At 45.5% G+C, this 20,682-nt stretch overlaps 1 protein-coding gene across 4 annotated transcripts in view; it reads right to left on the bottom strand.

Annotated features, from left to right (window-relative positions):
* The window catches only part of Rufy1 (RUN and FYVE domain containing 1), a 58,678-nt gene that overhangs the window by 16,899 nt on the left and 21,097 nt on the right, over window positions 1-20,682 (bottom strand). For all 4 annotated transcript variants that reach the window (XR_607937.2, XM_008852262.3, XM_029555616.1 and 1 more), the window contains exons 5-11: window positions 19,923-20,046; window positions 14,213-14,274; window positions 11,370-11,435; window positions 8,256-8,325; window positions 5,344-5,445; window positions 3,821-3,937; window positions 2,463-2,630 (exon numbers count right to left, since the gene is read on the bottom strand). Coding sequence is in view for 3 of the 4 variants with exons in the window: in XM_008852262.3 (XP_008850484.1) it covers window positions 2,463-2,630; window positions 3,821-3,937; window positions 5,344-5,445; window positions 8,256-8,325; window positions 11,370-11,435; window positions 14,213-14,274; window positions 19,923-20,046 (709 nt within the window). In the remaining variant the exon portion in view is untranslated. The remainder of the gene's footprint in view (window positions 1-2,462; window positions 2,631-3,820; window positions 3,938-5,343; window positions 5,446-8,255; window positions 8,326-11,369; window positions 11,436-14,212; window positions 14,275-19,922; window positions 20,047-20,682) is intronic.

Genomic DNA, 20,682 nt, shown 5'->3' on the forward strand with positions numbered 1-20,682 from the left:
TCCCTCCCTCCCTCCCTCCCTCCCTCCCTTCCTTTTAGATAGCATCTCACTATGTAGCCCTGGCTTGCCTGGAGCTTACTATGATGCCAAGTTGGTCTTCACTTCTAAGTAATCCTCTTGCTTTTACCACCCAAGGATGGCAATTACAGGTATGTGTCACCCTGCCTGGCTCTTACTTCAGTTTTCACTGTTGCTATTACATTATCGATTACGTAATAGCTGAAAAAGGATAGGAAAAAATAGTTGATAGTCAGCTTATGACAATAAAGCTTCTGAGTGCTCATGTGCTCTGTCTTCAGACTGTCATTACTGGAAGTCCACCAAAAAGAAAAAATTATCTATTTTGGCAATAAAATAGAAACCAGAATTTTGCTCTCAGGGATGTTTTACTGTTTTCTTAGCGCCTCTCTCCTAACCCTCATGCTTAAGCCGGTATTAAAGTGCACTTTTGATTTGTTTTGTTTTTGTTTTTTGGGGACAGCGTTTCCCTGTAGCCCCAGCTAAGGTTTAGAACTTGCTACTGTAGATCAGGCTGGCCTCGATCTCACAGAGATCCTCCTGTGTTGGGATTAAGGGCATGCATTACAGTACCATGGCTGGCCTAAAATATCTTTTGTTAAACCTCAACTCTGCTGAGAAAGACAGAGACAGAGACAGAGACAGAGAGAGAGAGAGAGAGAGAGAGAGAGAGAGAGAGGGGGAGGGAGGGAGGGAAATGGTGAGAATGGTGCCCTTTGGGGACTTGTTTTTTTAAATTTATTACAGGGCATGGTGGCGCACGCCTTTGATCCCAGCACTTGGGAGGCAGAGGCAGGACTTAACTATGTAGCTGAGGCTGGCCTTGAACTCTTGATCATCCTGATTCCACCTCCCTAATGCTAGGAATATGAGCATGTGCCAGCATTATGCCTGGTTCATGTGGTGCTAGGAATTGAACCCAGGACTTCAAGGAATAGGCAAGGGCCTACACAAGGATTCCAACTGAGGTACAACCCCCTCCATTTATTTTTATTTTTTGAGCTGAGGACCGAACCCAGGGCCTTGTGCTTGCTAGGCAAGTGCTCTACCACTGAGCCAAATCCCCAACCCCTTATTTTTTATTTTCTGTGTTTGCACGTATTGCCTACATGTAGGTAAGTGCACCTGTGTGATGCAATGCCCCCGGAGGTCAGAAGAGGCTGTAGGATCCCTGGGACTGGAGTTACAGATACTTGTTAGCTGCCATGTGGGTGCTGGGGTTTGAACCCGGGTCTTCTGCAAGAACAACCAGTGTTCTTCACTGCTGAGCCATCTCTCTAGTCCCTGGGGACACTGTTTTTAAACAATCTTTCTGGACCTGCTCCCTTGAGCACTTTGACATTACAGGAGAGACAAGCAGCCAGCTAGAGATTGGGCGACTGAACAAATGTAGCTACATGACAAATTCTGGGAAGACACTCTTAATTCCCTTCTCCATGTCTTGGCGCACACAAGTAGTCTCTGAACTAGAAGAGAACAGATGGTAAGGAGATGTCGATGCAAGGGACTAAAAAGACGTTACCAGTTCAGTTTTTGGCCTACTTAGCTGCAATACGACAGGCCCATTATTGAGCCACTTGCTTCTCCCTTGCCACTCCACGTCCCTCTGCTATGAGGATCAAATAAAAGAAATGCAATAAAGCTGGGTGTGGTGGTGCACACCTACAATTCCAGTATTTGGGGGGCAGAGGCTGGGGGATTAAAATTTTGAGGCCAACCTGGGTTATATAGTGAGACTTTTAAAAAATATTTCATTATTATTATTATTATTATTATTATTATTATTATTTTAGTGGCCGGCGGGTTCCCAGGCCAGCCTTATTTATTATTTTTATTTAATGTGTATGAGTGTATTGCCTGCATGTATGTGAGTGCACCTGTGTAGTGCAATGCTGCAGAGGTCAGAAGAGGGCTTCAGATTCCCCTGGAACTGGAGTTAAAGACGGTTCGTAGCCACCATGTGGGTGCTGGGAATCGAACCCAGGTCCTCTGCAAGAACAGTCAGTGCTCTTAACCCCTGAGCCATCTTTCCAGCCCCTGTAGTGAGACTTTTAAAAAAATAAATAAATAGGGGCTGGAGACATGGCTCAGTGGTTAAGAGCGTTTGCTGCTCTATGGTGAGGACTGGAATTCAGATCCCAGCACCCACAATGGGCAGCTCACAAACGCTTGTAACCCTGTTTGTCTTCTGGCCTCCATGGGCACTGACACACAGTATGTATACACACACATACAGATATAGACGCACATCAATACAAATAAATCAATAAAATATGATACATGCAATAACCTAAGAGGGCTGAGGATCAGGTGTGCCAAGTTGTGGATTCTTACAGGTATGCCTGCTTGCTCTGCACGAAGGAAGGCAGCAGGCTGAAGGGCAACACATGGTAAGCAGTGGGACCTGGATGTAGCTGTGGCATAGACATGAGGCCAATTCCCACCTGAACTTTGTGAAACATCTGTAGATTAATTGCTTTGACTTCCTCCAGCTGTTGGCGGAGAGCGACCAGTGTGTCCTGCTTCTCGTGTGTGTCCTTCTCCAGAAGCTTCATGGCGATTTCCATCTCGGTTTTCATCCCAATCTGTAACTCCAGTTCTTTTTCTAGTTCCTTTAAAAGATATTTACAAGGAGAATGCTATTAAAGCAGATCATCAGACTGTATCTAATTGTATCATAGGACTGGTCACTGTACTGTGGTATCCTGGGCAATGACTAAGGACAAAATACAGGACAGGACAAGCTTGGGAGATGGAGAAAGGTCTGACTGGAGGTTAACCAGATTCAAGTCTTCCCTCCTTCCCCTCTCTTCTCTCTTTCCCTTCCCCCTGGTTTTTAAAAAAAATTTTTTTATTTATTACTTTTATTTTATGTGTATGCATGTATTGCCTGCATGTAGGTAAGTGCACCCATGTCGTACAATGCCCGTGGAGGACAGAAGAGGCTGTTGGATCCCCTGGAACTGTAGTTACGGAACGGACAGTTGTTGGCTGCCATGCGGGTGCTGGGATTCGAACCCGGGTCTTCTGCAAAAACAGCCAGTGTTCTTAATCGCTAAGCCATCTCTCCAGCCCCTCCCCCTGGTTTTTGAGAGAGAGAATCACCATGTAGTAGCCCAGACTGGCTTCAAACTTAGATCTTCCTGCCTCAGCTCTGCAGTTGCCACCAAGTACAGGTGTGAACCAACATACCTGGCGGTTTGTCCCCCTTACATGGTACAATGAAAGATGATGGTGTATCCTGTCAACAGAAAGCTGACTTGGCAATGAGTCCAAAGTTCTAATGGCCAGGGTCCCCAAACCTAAACAGCAGAACCCATGGTCTGAAAGAACATGTGGCTTGTGTCTGCATGCCAATAGAGTTGATGGAGCAACAGTAGTTTCTGGAACGCTTTGCTACTTTATCACGGCATAGGTACAACCATCTGAAATGGCTCTTTCCATCCTGGGTGACTCAGGACATGGTGCCTCACATTCATTCAAGGAAGCCAAGACAAGAAAGTACCCGTAAGGACTGGGTTTGCGAAAGACCTGTACTACCAACGTACAGAGTGGAAATAAATAGGCCAGAGACTATGACTGAGGGACAGTACTGTCAAAGGAACCAGAGTCTGATCTCATAGCAGCCTCTAGAAAAGACTGATGGAAGGGAATAGATACAAATAACATTGCAGAAATGCACTGTAAACACTGGGGAGAATGGACAACTTTGGGTTTTCCCTGAGTGCCAGCACTCATGCAGAGGGCAGATAGGTTGCCTGGAGGGCTGTGAGGACTCTTCCTGAGGACTCAGTCTACTCACCAGTCGGACTTTCTTCTCCTCCTTGAGCTGCTTCCACACATCGCTGTACATTTCATCCAGACCTTGCCGGGTCTGCTTGTAAGTGTCCAGTTCAACTTTGGTGTCCTGCTTTGTTATCTGTATAGAGAGCGCCAAGGACAATTGACTTATGGAAAGCCAACTCGTTACAATGCATTAAGAAATATGCTCCAGTTTTTTAGCCAGGCGTGGTGGCACATGCCTTTAGTCCCAGCATTTGGGAGGCAGAGGCAGGTGGATCTCTGTGAGTTCGAGGCCAGCCTGGTCTACATAGTGAGTTCCAGGCCAGCTGGGGCTATAGAGAGATCCTGTCTCAAAAAAGGCAAAAAACAAAACAAAACAAAACAAAGAAGTATGCTCCAATTTTCTGAAAGAGTAATTTTCTACTTTTTTTTTTTTTCAGTCTTTTTGAGACAGGGTCTCCCTATAGCCCCAGCTGTCCTGGAGCTCACTATGTAGACCAGGCTGGCCTCGAATGCACAAAGATCCGCCTGCCTCTGCCTCCTAAGTGCTGGGATTAAAGGCGTGCGCCACCATGCCCAGCCAATTTTCTGCCTTTTTAAACATGATAGACTAAGGCTGAGTTCTTAGATATAACAACTTGAAAGATGAAAGATGCCAGAAAGCCAAAAGATTTGTAGCTCAGGCTGAACTTGAGATCCTTCTGCTTCTGCTTCCTGAGTACTGGGACTGAGCAACAAATTTTTGTAACAACACTTAGGTTCTGTAATGATTTATATTAAATTTTCTTTAAAACAGGACAAGAATACGTGGTGGGAAAGGCCCTCATTCAATCCATTATTCAGTATTTACTGATGCTGCTATTTAGCATTGGTAAACTTCTGGTAACTTAGATATGGTCTCTATCCTTTAACCACTGGGTGAGACAGAGCTGCAGCCTAGCACCTTACAGACCAACACTGGCCTCTGTGGTGAATGAAGTACAAGGAACTATGGGCGCACAGAAGAGGGAGGCCTGAGCCAACTGTGGGCAGCAAGGCTAGCACGACAGATGACTCAGCATGAGCCAAGGCTGAAGAGCCAAGAGGAAGCTGGGGTGCAAAGGCTGGCATTGCAGGAGCCTTACGTGGCCCAGGCGGGGGGACAGCAGCAAGAGGTACTTTTGATTTCAAACAAGGGACCTTTTACAGTCTAGAGACTGGGTCAGTATTAAAGAACCTTGGCCTTGGTATTTGCAGGCTCTGCATCAATGCATTCACCAGCCACAGGCTGGAAGTGTTTGAAAACAACAGATGTTCTGCACTAAACATACGTGTCTCCTCCTTAAACAAGCCAGCATTGCTGCATTTCCATGGGGTCACAGTGTCCTGTGTATCAGGCACACATGATGCCATCCGCACAAGAGACTTGAGCAGCCATGGCTCTGGTGCTCCAGGCAAAGCCTGAAACCATTCCCCAGGCCAAGGGGCAGCTGCAAGCTCGAAGCCGACAAGGGGTGCGTCTGAGTGAGGAACACGCCGCCCACCGTAGTGTCAGTTTCTCACCTCCACACTCTTTTCACTTCTCTCACGAATTAACTCGTTCTGTTCTCTGAGCCGCTGCTGTTCTTCTTGAAGGGAACAAATCCGGTCTGTTGCAGCTGCAAGCTGATTAAGAAAGACTTCTTACATATTTTAACAACAAAATTAATCTTGCTGTCCAAATCAAAAGCTGACATCTACTTGGCTTCCTCACAATCTACAATCTATCTTACTTCCTTGCTTTGAGTAGGGAATTTTGGTTCAAACTTCAAAGGCATAAAAATGTATCTAGTAAAAGCTCTCTCCTACCCCACCACAGTCCTAGTTCTGTATTCTCTCCAAAATTTTATACATATTTCAAAATTGGTAACATACAATTTTATGTGGACAGTAATTTATGTACACACACAAAGAATTAGGGACAGCCCAAATGTCTAGTATAAAAATGGTAACATAAATTACTGTTGGTGGTGCATGCCTTTAATCCCAGCACTCCGGAGGCAGAGCAGGCAGGTCTCTGTGAGTTCAAGGCTAGCCTTGTCTACATAGCAAGTTCTAGGCCAGCTGGGGCTACAGGGAGACCCTGTCTCAAAAATGCCCCCAAAAAGGGGAAGAAAAATGGTAACATAAATTACACTGGAAGCACAAAACTGAAATATGTTAATTGTTCAAATATTTTTCATTTATTTATTCTTATTTTATGTTGAGTGCTTTGCCTGCATGCATGTAAGTGTACCCATGTCATACACTGCCCATGGAGGTAGAAAAGGATGTCAGATCCCCTGAACTGGGGTTGAAGATGGCTGTTAGCCACCATGTGGGTGCTGGGAACCAAACTCGGGTCCTCTGCAAGAGCAGCCAGTGCTCTTACCTGCTGAGCCATCTCTTTAGCCCCTTATGAAAGCTTTTAATGACTTGGAAACCTACTTACAACCCAGAGCATGCGGTTTTGGCTAGATGGCCAGGCAAGCCCCTGAGATCTGCCTATTTCTGCTTCCCAGCTCTGGGATTACAGAAACATGCTGTAGCGCCCAACTTTTATGTGGGTGCTAGGGATCTAAACTCAGGTTTTCATACTTAGGCAAGTACTTTACCCATGAGCCATCTCCCCAGTCCCCCCTTTTTAGTTTTTGATAAGCAAATGTATATTTTATTGTTAAGGGGAATAAAAAATTCTGTCGGGGGAGAATCAAACTTAAGTCATCAGAGGCAGGCCGGAGAGGAAGCCTTCCTCTCTTTGAATGTGTTATCATGGTCTAAGGAAACATGCAAAGAAGTTGTTTGCTTTCATGAACATGTCCAACAAGAGGATATTATGAGAGGCAAGGAAGACAGGAAAATAGCAGCCAGGCCCCTCCCTGTTCCAGCTCCAGGCCCAGCTTCCAAGAGGAGAGAGGCTGGACAAGGAACAAGGAAGTCATCTGTACACTGCTTAACACTGGGACCCTGAGGCACCGAACTGTCCCCTAAAAGTTACCCAAGAACCCAGGCTGGTTTCTAAACAACTGCTGTGGCCTAGGAAGATGTTTTAAGGCTTCAGAAGGTGTTAGTTGTCAAAAAGAAAGAAGCAGGCAATGATACTAGCTCCTTTCCACTCCTCTCTGTGGAGGCACAGACAGCATATACATTACTTCTCAAGACCGCATGCCTTTAAAGAAAACTCAGCTTTTCTATTTCCTCCAGTGGAAGCATGCCACCTGATTGGAGAGCAGTGTTCTATTTGTTTAAAGTCACCCAACTCTGCAAAACACTCCCTGAAATGTTTAATTCCTATTTATATGATAACAGTCTAACAATCTTTACAATACTGAATTTATGTGTCATCACCCAACTTGGAAACAGAAAAGTGAGGCTCAAAAACCTCCCTCCCTCCATGGAGGCTCAAAGGCCTGCTTACCAGGGGGAGGACAGGTCCTTCAGTACTAAATGTAGTGGCTCCTCCCACGACATCCCCTGGAATACTATCTTTGTGGCCCCTCAACTCATGCAAAGCTGAGCTCCTCCCCTGAAAGCCCCTGGGGAGAGCAGAGAGAGACAGTCTGTAGTGAATCCTGGGCGGGGGGGAGGTGACCTCTGTAATATACCCTCCTTGGCACCCTGCCTCCATGCTGTGGGGTGCTCCTTTTTAAAACCCCTTCTCAAAGCTCTCCTTCTTCCCGCTACCTGTGGAAAGCCTCAATGGATGAGCAACCCCCCTCCTGCTAACAGGAGACAAGATGTGTCCAGCAAGGAGACTGCCGGGCAGCGGGCAGCAAGCCTTCTTCCTCGGCCTCAGCCCTCCTTCTTCCTGTCCTTTCAGTCTCTCTCCTCCTAGTGAGAAAGCAGAGAAAGACCACGCTGTGGGGAGACTGGTGCTGTGCTCCCAAGGGGCCAGAGCAGAGGGGTGGGCTGGGTGCCTCGTGACAGTCTGCTTTCGGGGGCAGCAGGGAAGCGTTTGATAGCAAAGGTGGGAAATAGGAAAACTGTGCTTCCACGGCAGATGTTGGGCTGCTCTGATGATGAGTTCTTGGAGGTGATAAAATTGTACTGCCTCAAGATCACTGTTGTGGCTCACTGGGAGCCCTGGGCAGGTGGAATATGCACACTCTCGTCATGTCTCCTGTGCAGCGCCATTCCAGGCTAGCTCCCTTTCCTGTCAGCAAGACACTCTGATCAGATGTACCAACTAGACCATTTCTTCCTCTCTCTTTCTCCTGTCCTGAGGATCGAAGCTAGGGCCTTGTGCATACTAGGCAAGCACTCTATCATGGAGTGCTCTTTTTACCTTTTGTTTTGACATGGGGACATGTTAAGTTGTTCAGACTGGCTTTAAACTCTCTAGCCCACGAAGACTTTGCTGTCCTCCTGGCTCAGTCTCCCAAGCAGCAGGGATTACAGCTGCCACCTACCATTTCTCTTTTTGGGTCACTCTATTTTGTTTAAAGGTAAATACAAACCTCTTCTTGGAGCTTTGAATTAGTCTTCTCCAAGCCATCTATCTTAGTTTGAAGATCCCCAACTGTGCAGCTGTAGAAATAAGCATTCTAGGTCAGGGTAAACTTGTAAGGGCTGGTTGTTTTCCCAGCTGGTGAACAAACAGTCCTCAGTTTCCCGTAGGAAAGGGACGGCTCCTAACTCGTGGAGGCAAGAACTCTCAATGTGTGTGCACATTTTAATATCACTGTCAATAAATTTTATCCTTAAAATATGCTACTTATTTGGGCCTAGAGAGATGGCTCAGTGTTTACGAGCACTGGCGGCTCCTGCAGAGGACTCAGGTTTGATTCCCAGCACCAACAAGGCAGCTGACAACTGTCTGTAACTCCAGTTCCAGGGGATCGGATGCCTTCTTATGACCTCTGTGGGCATTGCATGACATAGGTACACTTACATACATGCAGGCAATACACTTATACACATAAAATAAAAAATAAAGTATTTAAAAAATATGCTAGTATGCTTTACATACGATTTCTAGATGGGCTGACTAGGCAGTGGATAAATTTACACTGACAGACATCTGGATATTTACACTGACAGACATCTGGGTACAAATGCTTGACTAGCGGGGACTTAACAGGTATGGTGGACTACATGAGGTCCAGTGGGTAGATGGGGGGGCATGGATGGGGGAGGGGGGGTCTAAATTTGTCTAAGAACTATTGTATGAAATTACAAAAGCTCAATAAAAAAATTTTTTTAAATGCTACTTGTTCTAGTTTGCCTTCAATTGCTGTGACAAAACACTTTGACCAATATCAACTTGCAAAGCATTTATTTGGCTTACAATCTCCGCAGCCACTGAGGGAGCCCAAGGTAGGAACTCAGGGCAGGATCTTGGAGGCAGGAGCTGGAGCACAGGTCATGGAGGAATGCTGCTTACTGGCTTGCTTCCCTGGCCCATGCTCAAACCTGCTTTCTTATACAACGTAGACCCATCTGCCCAGGGGTGGCACCACCCACAATGGGCTGGGCCCTCCTACATCACTCCATAATTAAGAAGATATCCCACAGACATGGCAACAGGCCAGTCCTATGGAGGCAGTTCCCCAATTGAGGCTCCCTCTACCCAGGTGTGTCATCAAGCTGACACCAGAGCTCTCCAGCACACCACTCATTCCTTTTTTTTAGTCAGCTACAAAGAAAACATGTTTCCTCCAATATAGTATCTGATGAGACCTAAAAATGTGCTGGCTGTCCTATGTTTAAATATCCACAGAGACAGCGACACTTGTAGAGAAGGACCAATGTTGATTTTCATTTTATTTATTTCTTGCATCTAGTGCATGTGTATGTGTGTACTTGATTATGTGTACACATGCATGTGGGGGCCAGAGGTTGATGTTGGGTATCTGTTTTTTTTCATACAAGGGTCTCACTGAACCAGGAGCTCACTGATTGGCTAGACTGGCTGGGCAGTAGGCTCTGGGGATCTGACTGTCTTCTTCATCTCCCCCCACCCCTCCACCCCCCCAAAAAAACTAGGGTTACAGAGGTACAAGGCTGTGCCAAACTTTTTCTTTTTTGTCTTTTTGAGACAGGTTGGTCCAGAACTCAGAGAGATCCATCTGCCTCTGCCTCCCAAGTGCTGGAACTAAAGGCGTGTGCCCAGCTTTTTCAGGTGCTACAGATTCAAACTCAGGTCCCCATACTTGCATGGCAAGCACTTTACCCACTGAGCCATCTCCCCAACACCAAAGTTGGATTTTTAAATCTTTTATACTTTCTCACATTTTTAAAGTATTCTTCAAGTGATATGTGATACTTCTACACTGAAAAAAATGTAAGAAAACTAATGCAACAAATCTGCAGATAGAAAAACAATAGACTTTACAGTAATAACAATTGTCTTAACAACAACAGCAGCCAGGCTTTGGACTATTTATAGACCAGGCCTTCCTTATTGTAAGCATTTTATGTTATTTAATTTTTAAATTTATTATTATTTTAAATAATTATGATTAACTTTATTTTTTAATTATTATTTTTTAATGTGTATGAGTGTATTGCCTGCATAATGTGTGAGTGCACCTGTGTTGTGCAATGCCACAGAGGTCAGAAGAGGGCTTTGGAGTCCCCTGGAACTGGAGTAAGGACGGTTCGTAGCCACCATGTGGGTGCTGGGAATCAAACCCGGGTCCTCTGCAAGAGCAATCAGTGCTCTTAACACTGAGCCATCTCTCCAGCCCCAATTTATTATTTTTATTGTATGTGTATGAGTGTATTGCCTGCATATGTGTAAGTGCACCCAAGTTGAGCAATGCCCACAGAGGTCAGAAGGTGTTAGATCCCCTGGGACTGGAGTATGGATGGTTGTTAGCAGCCATGTGGGTGCTGGGAATGAAACCCTGGTCCTCTGCAAGAACAGCCAGTGCTCTTAATCACTGAGCCATCTCTCTAGCCCTGTTGTAAGCATTTTAAATGCCTCAACTCAGTTAAGTTCCCCCACAATTTCAATGAGATGGATCCTATTGTTAATTTATTTTGCAGATGAGGAAACCCATATATTTACTCTAAAAAACTCAAGTTCATGGATTCCCTCCCCTCCCCAACTTTCTTTTGGTGATGAGGATGGAACCTAGGGTTCCCCTGGCTTACAACCTCAGCCCCTTCCTTTATTATTTATTTGCTTGTTTGTTTTTTGAGACAAGGTCTTACTTTGTAGCCCCAGCTGACCTGGAATTCACTATATAGACCAGGCTGGCCTCAGAGAGATTCACCTGCCTCTGCTTCTCAAGTGCCAGGATCAAAGGCATATGCCACCATACCCAAGCTTCTTTCTTTATTTTAATCCTTCTTTTTCCTGAAGCTGTGGGGTTGAGGCAGAGGCTCCAGGTTTTGTGTATTTACCTCTCTATGCTGCATAACAGCAGCAAACAAAGAGCGGACTATCCCTCACAAGCTGCTCATCAGGAGAGGCTCCTCTTGCAGTCTGGACACTGAATGAACATGACCTGAATGATTATAGCTTGCCTCTTGGATTCGAAAAAGGTTACAAATCGTGGAAGTTCCCCAAGCAGCAACAGGATGCTGGGTGTGCACCTGCCACTGAAGAAGGGAGCAAGGCTCACCTTAAGTGCCGGTTAAGTTCTTCCACATAATTTTTTTGATCAAGGACATCGGTAATTCTCTCATGCCTGTGAAAAGAACACAAAGGGAGAAACTTTTCAAAATCATGTCAGATGCTTTGTAAATATCCCCCAACCTTCTAATCTTGTAGAAACCAAGAGACAGTCAGTGCTAAGTATAGAGCAGAGAGCAAGGCTGGCTGGGACACAGAAGCTGGGCTCAAGGACAGGCCGCTCCAGAAACCAGGGGCCCTGCAGACTCCCCTACTTCTGTAGACTGCCTGGGCCTCTTGGATGAGGAAAGCCACCTGCATGTACACAGTGAAAACAGCAGCCTGCTACGCAAACGGCTCTGGAAGTGGCAGGTGACATGGTCCTTACTATACAAAGGAGACTGGGTTCACTCAGGAAACAGACTTCAAAACATAAAGCAGAGCACCATAGAGGCCAGGACCTCTGTAAGAGCAGTCAGTGCTCTAACCACTAGGCCATCTATCTATCCAGTACCAGTTTATTTTTTAAAATTATATCAGTGTGTGCATGTGTGTGTGGGGTGTGTGTGTGTGTGAGCCAAGGCACGTGTGTGGAGGTCAGAGGACAACTTGTGGGAGGCCAGTTCTCTCAGGGACTGAACTCAGGTGGCAGGCTTGCTGGCAGGAACCTTTACTCATTGAGCCATCTTACCACCCTCCTTGTAATTTCTTTAAATACACATTGACATATGGAGTTGACATAAGTGGGACCATCCTATATGATTTCATGCTACAGGTTCTGGGCTTTTCAATTATTTTTCTTCTTTACTTGTTCTTCACTTTACATAGCTCTCTGGCTAACCCACAACAGCCTGTTGAGATATAAAATCCTTTGAGATTTTAATATCTAGCCAACATACATGCGGTATATATAAATAAAATACATAATATACATTAGATTTTTTGGCTTATAAAAATAGGATGCAGGGGCTGGAGCAGTGGCTCAGTGGTTAAGAGCACTGGCAGTCCTTCCAGAGGACCTGGGTTCAATTCCTAATACCTACATGGCAGCTAACAACTGTCCATAACTCCAGTTCCAGGGGAATCTGACCCCCTCTTCTGAGCTCTCTGGGCACTGCATGACATTGGTGCACTTACACACAAGTAGGCAATACACTCAGACACATAAAATAAAAATAATAAAAAATAAAAAAAAATAAGATGCATATACTAAGCATACTTTTCTCATTCAACCTTCTTTTGGACAAATCTCTTTAAGTCTACTATATACACAGCTCAACTTCCCTTATGTCTGCATCACATACCATGGATATTCCATAATTCCTTCAATTATTCCCTTACTAGTAAAAAATTGATTTATCTCAACATGTTTTTGACATTGAGAATAAAACTTGAGGGCTGGTGAGATGGTACAGTGGGTAAAGCACTTGCTGTGCAATACTGGAGACCTGAGTTTGATCCTTGGAACCCACATAAAGGTGGAAGGAAAGAACCAACTCCACAAAGTTGTCCTCTGACCTCCAAATGTGTGCCATGGCACTTGTGCCCACACACATGCATCACATACACACTTAAGATAGATTTAAAAAAATTAAGTTTTGAGCCATTGAGCCCTTGTTCTTAGGGCTCCTGCTAGCCCCTTCCTTGGTAAGGTGCTTGAGACCAGAGGGCTGGTCACAGAGTCGTATGACAGGCAGGTAACACATGTTCATGGTGAAATACTCAACATACCCCAAGGGTTCACAGGGAAACCCCATGCCATGCCTGCCTCCACAGGACGCTGCTGCCATCAGGTCTACACATATGTTCTATGCACATGAAAGTACAACATATAAACATGCTTACATAGCCTGTTGTTATGGTATAAATGATAGCACCTTACACATATTGCTTTTCCCCTTTCTTCTTTTCCAAGATAACTTCCTGTGAAGAGAATGCTTTTGTCATTCAGGATGAGGGAGAGCTATTCAGTGGCATGAGAGACATCCAAGACCTGCTGTGACCAATGAATAAACCCAAAAGCATCTTAAACAGCACTATCCCCTTACATTTAACAAGGGACTGCATGAACCAACAAGCATAGACCTGCAAGGCCTTACCAAGGGCTTGGGGGCTGAAGAGATGGCTCAGTCAGTAAAGTGCTTGCTGTCATGCATGAGGGCCTGAGTTTGATCCCCAGCACCCACATAAAATGCTGGGTACAGTGACACACACCTGTAATCCCAGTGCTGGGGAGGCAGAGATGGGAGAATTCCTGGAGCTTGTTGGCCAATTCATTCCACTGCTGGTCTAAAAAGTAGGTGGGGCCAGGTGTGGTGGTGCATGCCTTTGATCCCAGCACTTGGGAGGCAGAGGCAAGCAGATCTTTATGAGTTCGAGGCCTGCCTGGTTCACATAGCGAGTTCCAGGCCAGCTGGGGCTACAGGGGGACCCAGTCTCAAAGAAACAGGGGAAAAAAAAGTGAGGCGGAGAAGCGACTAAGGAAGATACCTGTTGTCTACCTCTAGCCTCCACATGTAGGTACATGCATACCTCCACACACAGGTGCGTGTGTACAAACATGTACACACATGCACAGACACACTCACCCACACATGCACGTACACACACACACACATACACACATACACACACACACAAACACACGGGCTTGGAAGGAAGTGAAAGGTGGCTTCCTCTGGGGAGAGGAGTGGGACTGGACTGAGGCCAAAGGCGGGCAGCATGAATGGGGAACTTCTACAGGCATGCTCTGTTCTTTTGAGCACAGTGCCTTAAATAATAAGGATGCTACCAGATCTACCTCTGTAATTAGCTCAGCAAAAGGTAGAGAGCTATGCAACGCACAGTACTTACTCTTTGCTGCCGTCAAGATCCTGCACATCCTTCAGGTAGAGGGAAAAATCAATCACTCCAACCTGATTGAAATAAAGGACAAGCTTAGTTCCTCATTCTTACAAACCTGAGAGCCCTGAAATTCAGGGCACTGACTTCACTATGGGCACATAGCCAAAGGAGGGTGGTGTTTATGAAGCTGAACAAAGTTTTGGGGGTAAAAAGTAATGAAAGAGACTTAGATTTTTTAGACTAAAGTGGTGACCTTACCTGACACTTCTGAGTCCTTTTTCCCCTAACTTTGGGGAAATTGGTTGAATCTCCTAGGAACTAGGAAGGACCAAGATCCTTCATATATCTAAACTTCAAAAACTTTGTCCCCTGATACAAAGAGGCCTCTGTCAAGAAATAGAACATTTGAGGGGCTGGAGAGATGGCTCAGTGGCTAAGAATGCTTGTTGCACAATCATGAGGACTGAATTAGAATTTCTAGCACTCATGTAAAAAGCTGGGCATGGTTACTAGTTTTTGTAATCCCAGCATTGTGAGGGTGGAGGCAGGAGGATCACTGGGGCTTGCTGGCTGCCAATCTAGTTCCAGGTTCAGTGGAGACCCTGCCTCAAGGGAATAAGGCCAACTGTGATAGAGCAGGACACCTGATGTCCTCTCTGACCTGGTGCAGGCACATGAGCACATATCACATTCACATACCACACATACACTGAAATATAGTACTTCAACTTGAGAGGTATAGGCAGGAGGATCAGGAGTTCATGGCCATCTTGACTACATAGTGAATCCAAGACCAGCCAGGGCTGAATGAGACCCCGTCTTCTTTTTTTCGGTCTTTTTGAGACAGGGTTTCCCTGTAGCCTCAGCTGTCCCGGAACTCACAATGTAGACCAGGCTGGCCTTGAACTCACAGAGATGCGCCTGCCTCTGCCTCCCAAGTGCTGGGATTAAAGGTGTGCACCACCACACCTGGCTTCTTTTTTTAAAATACTTTATTATTTTAATTTTTTATGTGTATGAGTGTATTGCCTGCACGTAGGCAGTACACCCCTGTTGTTCAATGCCTGCAGTGGTCAGAAGAGGCATTGAATTCCTTGGAACCAGAGTTATGGACAGTTGTTAGCCACCATGTGGGTGTTGGGAATTGAACCTGAATCCTCTGCAAGAGCAGTTAGTGCGCTGAACTGCTGAGCCGTCTCTCCACCCTGAGACACTGTCTTAAAGAACTAAAATAAGTAAATACTCCCATAACTAAGCACTTGAGAGTGAGTAAAGTCATTCCTATTTGAAACACAGAAAACTGGGCCGGGAGTGGTGGCACACGCCTTTAATTCCAGCACTCAAGAGGCAGAGGCAGGTGGACCTCTGTGAGTTCAAGGTGAGCCTGGTCTACATAGTGAGTTCCAGGCCAGTTGGGACTACGGGGAGACCCTGTCTCACCGCCCCCCCCACCCCAATCTGTCTGTGAGTTTGAGGCCAGGCTGGTCTACATAGCAAGCTCCAGGCCAGCTGAGGCTACAGGTAGACCCTGTCACAAAAAGACCAAAAAACAAAACAAAAAAACCCAAAACCAAAAAACAACAACAAAAAAACCCACTCTGTAATAATTTTGAGACATAACTGCAATTTCTCTGCTCCCACCTTTCACCAAGAGGACTCCATTTTTCTAACATTTAAACCCAGACAGCCTGAGGGCCTGTCTTTTGAGTTGCAACATGGCGCCCACATGGATCCTTTTTTGAGGGATATATACCTTCGAGGGTCTGAACTTTTCTGTAAGATATCAAAATGCTGGAGACCATGTGGATGGACCTCAGGCAAACAGCCATGCTACAGAAGCCCTTGATGCTCCATCACCAGGTCTCTGCATGTCAGCCCAGGTCTCAGATAAAGCACACAGCAAGCCTTCAGTTTCAGGTCCAGCCACCCCGACTGAAACTGCATGTGCTCTTGAGCCCTACCTCCCCTACTCAATCCAGTCAACTCCAAACTGAGTCACAGTGATTGTGATACTTCACATGACTGTTGACTTGTCACAGTCATACAACAGGAGAGATGTACATAAAACAAAATCTATACACACTTAATACAGATTAGAAGTAGAAAAAGATGTCGGGTATGGATGCCGGGTGTGGTGGCAAATGCCTTTAATTCCAGCACACAGAAGACAGAGGCAGGTGAATCTCTGTGGGATCAAGGCAGCCTGGTTTACATTATTAGTTCTAGGCCGGCTGGGGCTACAGGGAGACCCTGTTTCAAAAAAAGTCCTAAAAGGTTTCTTCCTAGAAACAGTACTCATAATGGAAAGAAGGATTGAGAGGGAGGGAAGTTTTAGTTTCAGTTTAAAGATGTCCAAGCTACCCAACTGTTTTTAATGAGTGTGCATTTCTTTTGTAATAAAATGCTGAAAATGAAGAAGTATCTATTCCTTCTGTTATTCACCCAATAACAGAAGGAATGAGAGAATATTATGTAATGCAGAATTTAGTGGATAGGAAGCAAAGAGAGCCTGGCTCCAAGAGCAGAATCCATAGACAGAAGCTACTTCTTCAGGGAACACAGCAGATCACCCCAAGTATGATCCATGTTGTTTTTTTTTAAATTTTATGTGTATGCGTGTATTACCTGCATGTAGGTAGGTACACCTGTGTCGTGCAATGCCCGCAGAGGTCAGAAGAAGGCATCGGGTCTCCTGGAACTGGACAGTTTATGGATTATGGATGGCTGTTAGCTGCCATCTGGGTGCTGGGAATTGAACCCAGGTCTTCTGCAAGAGCAGTCAGTGCTCTTAACTGCTGAGCTATCTCTCCAGCCCCAATATTTGTATATAATACAAATCTCAGCTGCCTGGGCATGGTGGTGAATGCCTTTAGTCCCAGCATTTGGAAGGCAGAGGCTGGCAGATTTTTATGAGATTGAGGCCAGTCTGGTCTGTGCAGAGTTCTAGGCCAGCTGGGACTACAGGGAGACTGTCTCAAAAAGACCAAAAAAAAAAAAAGTTTTCACAGATATTTTATTTATTCAGCATAGCAGACTGCCTAGAAAATCTTGAAAAAGTGTAATGAAATAGTCAGGCAGTCAATGGAACATGCTAGTCTAGTCAGGAAAAGAATGTGCGGGGCTAGAAAGATGGCTCGGTGGGTAAAGTTCTTGCCATAAGTGTGAGGATCTGAATTCAAATCCAATCCCAGAACCCCCATGAAATAGGATGTAGCACTGTGTCTAAGGCAAGGTGGGAGGCTGACATAGCAACAGAAAAGACTCACCAAGGGAAAACTAGTTCCTTCTGGTCAAGAAGATGAAACCTGGGGCTAGAGACATGGCTCAGCAATAAGAGACTGACTGCTCTTACAGAGGACCCAGGTTTGGCAGTTAACAACATCTATAACTCTAGTTCCAGGGGATCCGACACTCTCTTTTGGTGTCTGCAGACATTGTACAACATGAGTACACTTACATACATACAGGCAAAACACTCATAAGAAAATTAAATAAATAAATAAATAAATAAAACAGGATAAAACCTTGGGCCTAGGTAGAGACCTAGCATTGCAATCTACCCAAAACATGAACAACTTAATCCAGGTGGGCAGGTCATCACCTGGCCGTGGGCCCACCCAAGGAAGACAGGCTCACCTTAAGCCAAACTAGAGAGGCAGTAATTATCCCTTTAATTTGATAATATACTTTTCCTTCCCAGAATTCTTGTCCCCTAGTGCAGTCCTAACTGGTCGCTATGAAGTTCTGCTGGGTCTGCCTAACTACTTATTTTTGCTTCTTTCCTGTCTTTCTTTTGCTGCTAGCCAGAGCTTACATGTGCTTTTCCTGGTACTTTGGGCTTCCTTGCTCTGTGTCTAAGGCTCTCCTCCCCACCACATGGCTGCTTGTCTACCATACGGCTGACCTCTGTGCTGGCTTAACTCAAGCAGCTTGGCCTTCTCTTCCCTGTTCCCCTCCTCCTGGCAGCTGCTGAGTTTTACAGCTTACCTGTCCTAGAGTTTTTCTTTTTCTTTTTTTTAAATTTAAATGTTTTATTTATTATTTTTTATTTTATGTGTATGAGCGTATTGCCTGCATGTAGGTAAGTGCACCTGTGTCATGCAATGCCCTCAGAGGACAGAAGAGGCCATCGGATCCCCTGGAACTGGAGTTATGGACAGTTGTTAGTTGCCATATGGGTGCTGGGACTTGAACCTGGGTCTTCTGCAAGAACAACCAGTGTTCTTAACTGCTGAGCCATCTCTCCAGCCCCGAGTTTTTCTTTTTAACTCTAATAAACAAACCTGTCCCTATACCCTTAGATGGTATCAGGGTGAGGAAAGGAGAAATCCAGAAGCTTGCCAGCTAGCTAGTCCTACATATGACCAGCAACACAAGAGACCTTGTCTTAGCCAAGATAAAGCAGGTTGGTGAGATGGCTGGGCAGGTAAAGGTGCCAGCCACCAAGTCTGCCAACTTGAGCTTGACCCCTGGAACCCACACGGTGGAGGAGAGAACTGACTTCACAAAGTTGTCCCCTGCCTCTGACTCCACACATGCCCCTCATCATACATACACACACACGCACACACAAATAAATAAATAAATAAATAAATAAATAAATAGAAAATAAAATACATGGGACTGGAGAGATGGCTCAACAGTTAAGAGCGGTGGCTGCTCTAGCAGAGGACCCAGGTTTGGTTTCTAGCACCCATGTGGTGCACTTACACACAGGCAGGCAAAACACTCACACACATAAAATAAAATGAAAAAAAATCACAGGCAGGCAAAACACTCACACAAAAAAAATAAAAAGAAAAAAAAAAAAAAAAAAAAAAGAAAATACACTTCTTGCAGCAAAGAAAAATGGGTATTATTAACAACACTTTCAAAATTATCTTTTTGTTTTGTTTTGTTTTTGTTTTTTTGAGCAGTCTCCCTATAGCCCCAGCAGGCCTAGAACTGGCTATGTAGAGTAGGCTGGTCTTGATCTCCCAGAGGTGCACCTTCCTCAGCCTCCCAAGTACTGTGAATATGGGCATGTGCTCCACACCTGGCTAAAACTGATCCTAAGAAAACACATGGAAGCAGGTGTTGGGGCACATGATCGTAATCCCAGTAATCAAGAGGCTGAGGCAGGAGGATAGCCAGCTAGGGCTATTTAATGAGACCCTGTCTCAAATATAACAAACCTCCTCCCGACATTTACTGTAAAATAATAATCACACATGTTCATGTGTCTTCACTCATTTGCTGGTATGATTTTTATCAAAATGTATGTATCTCAAGACTACTGACATTATATGTGATGTTTAGCTCCTTCCTCCCTCCCTTCCTTCCCTCTTTCCTTTGACAGTGTCTCATGTAGTCCAGGCTGACTTTGAAGTTGCTATGTAATGAGGATGACCTTGAACTTCTGATCCTCCTGCCTCTGCCTCTAGAATTTGGGAATTAAAGGCAGGGGCCACCATGCAGGGCTGTGGATGCAACCCAGGTCCCAGCACATGCAATGCAAGAGCTCAACCACATGAGCCACAGCCCTGGCTCTGCCCATGCCACTTCTTCACTCTTCCCTGAGATAGCCTCGTTGGCACCCCCCTCCCAGCACAGCAGCCTAGGCCTCCACTACCAGAGAGTTCTCTCCTCTGACCCTTTTCTTAGATTCAATACATGTCTGGAGATTTCATAAAAAATCCTGGCCTAATTAATTCCATTTAGAGATGAAGTCTCATTTTACCTGGGAATCCAAGTCTTCTCCTTTTAGGCAGAGATTGGCATCAAGGACGTTGAGTCCCACCAGCAGACCGACAATCACCATCCCCTCTTCCTCCATCATTAAGGCCTCAGGCTCATAGAACTCACTGCAAGAGACTGACATATCAGGGGGCTGCTCAGAACATCTTTACTGTGCACCCTGGCACCAGCACAACCTGTCTTGCCAGCTCTCCACAGAGGCCTGGCTACCAACATCACCCAACAAGTGACCTGTGGGAAGTTCCCTTTTTTCTACTGTGTCAAGTGCTTTCTCTTCTGCTATAATTGGGCCCTAAGTGTTGCTGCCTAGAGAGAGGTCTTTAGGTCATGGGTGTGCTCTGAAGGGGATGTAAGACCTTTGTTCTGTCCTCTCTCTCACTTCTGGGTCAGGAGGTGAGTGGCTTTTTCAGCCATGTACTCCCACCATGATATGCTGCCCTGCTACAGGAACAAGGCAAGGAGACCAATTATGGACTATAGACCTCTGAAACTGCCAGCCAAATACACCTTTTCTTTTATGTTGTGTATATGTGTGTCTATGTTGCAGCACATGTGGATGGATGCATGTGCATGTCTTTAAAGACCAAAGACCAACCTCAGGTGCTGTTCCTCAGATGTCTACTTTGTTGTTTTGAGACAGGGTCTCTCATTAGCCTGGAGCTCACTGACCATGGTAGGCTAGCTGGCCAGCAAACCCCAGGGATCCTCCTGTCTCCATTTCCTATCACTGGGATTACAAACAC

Source organism: Nannospalax galili, unplaced genomic scaffold (genome assembly GCF_000622305.1).
Source record: "Nannospalax galili isolate Female #2095 unplaced genomic scaffold, S.galili_v1.0 scaffold1206, whole genome shotgun sequence".
Taxonomy (NCBI): domain Eukaryota; kingdom Metazoa; phylum Chordata; class Mammalia; order Rodentia; family Spalacidae; genus Nannospalax; species Nannospalax galili.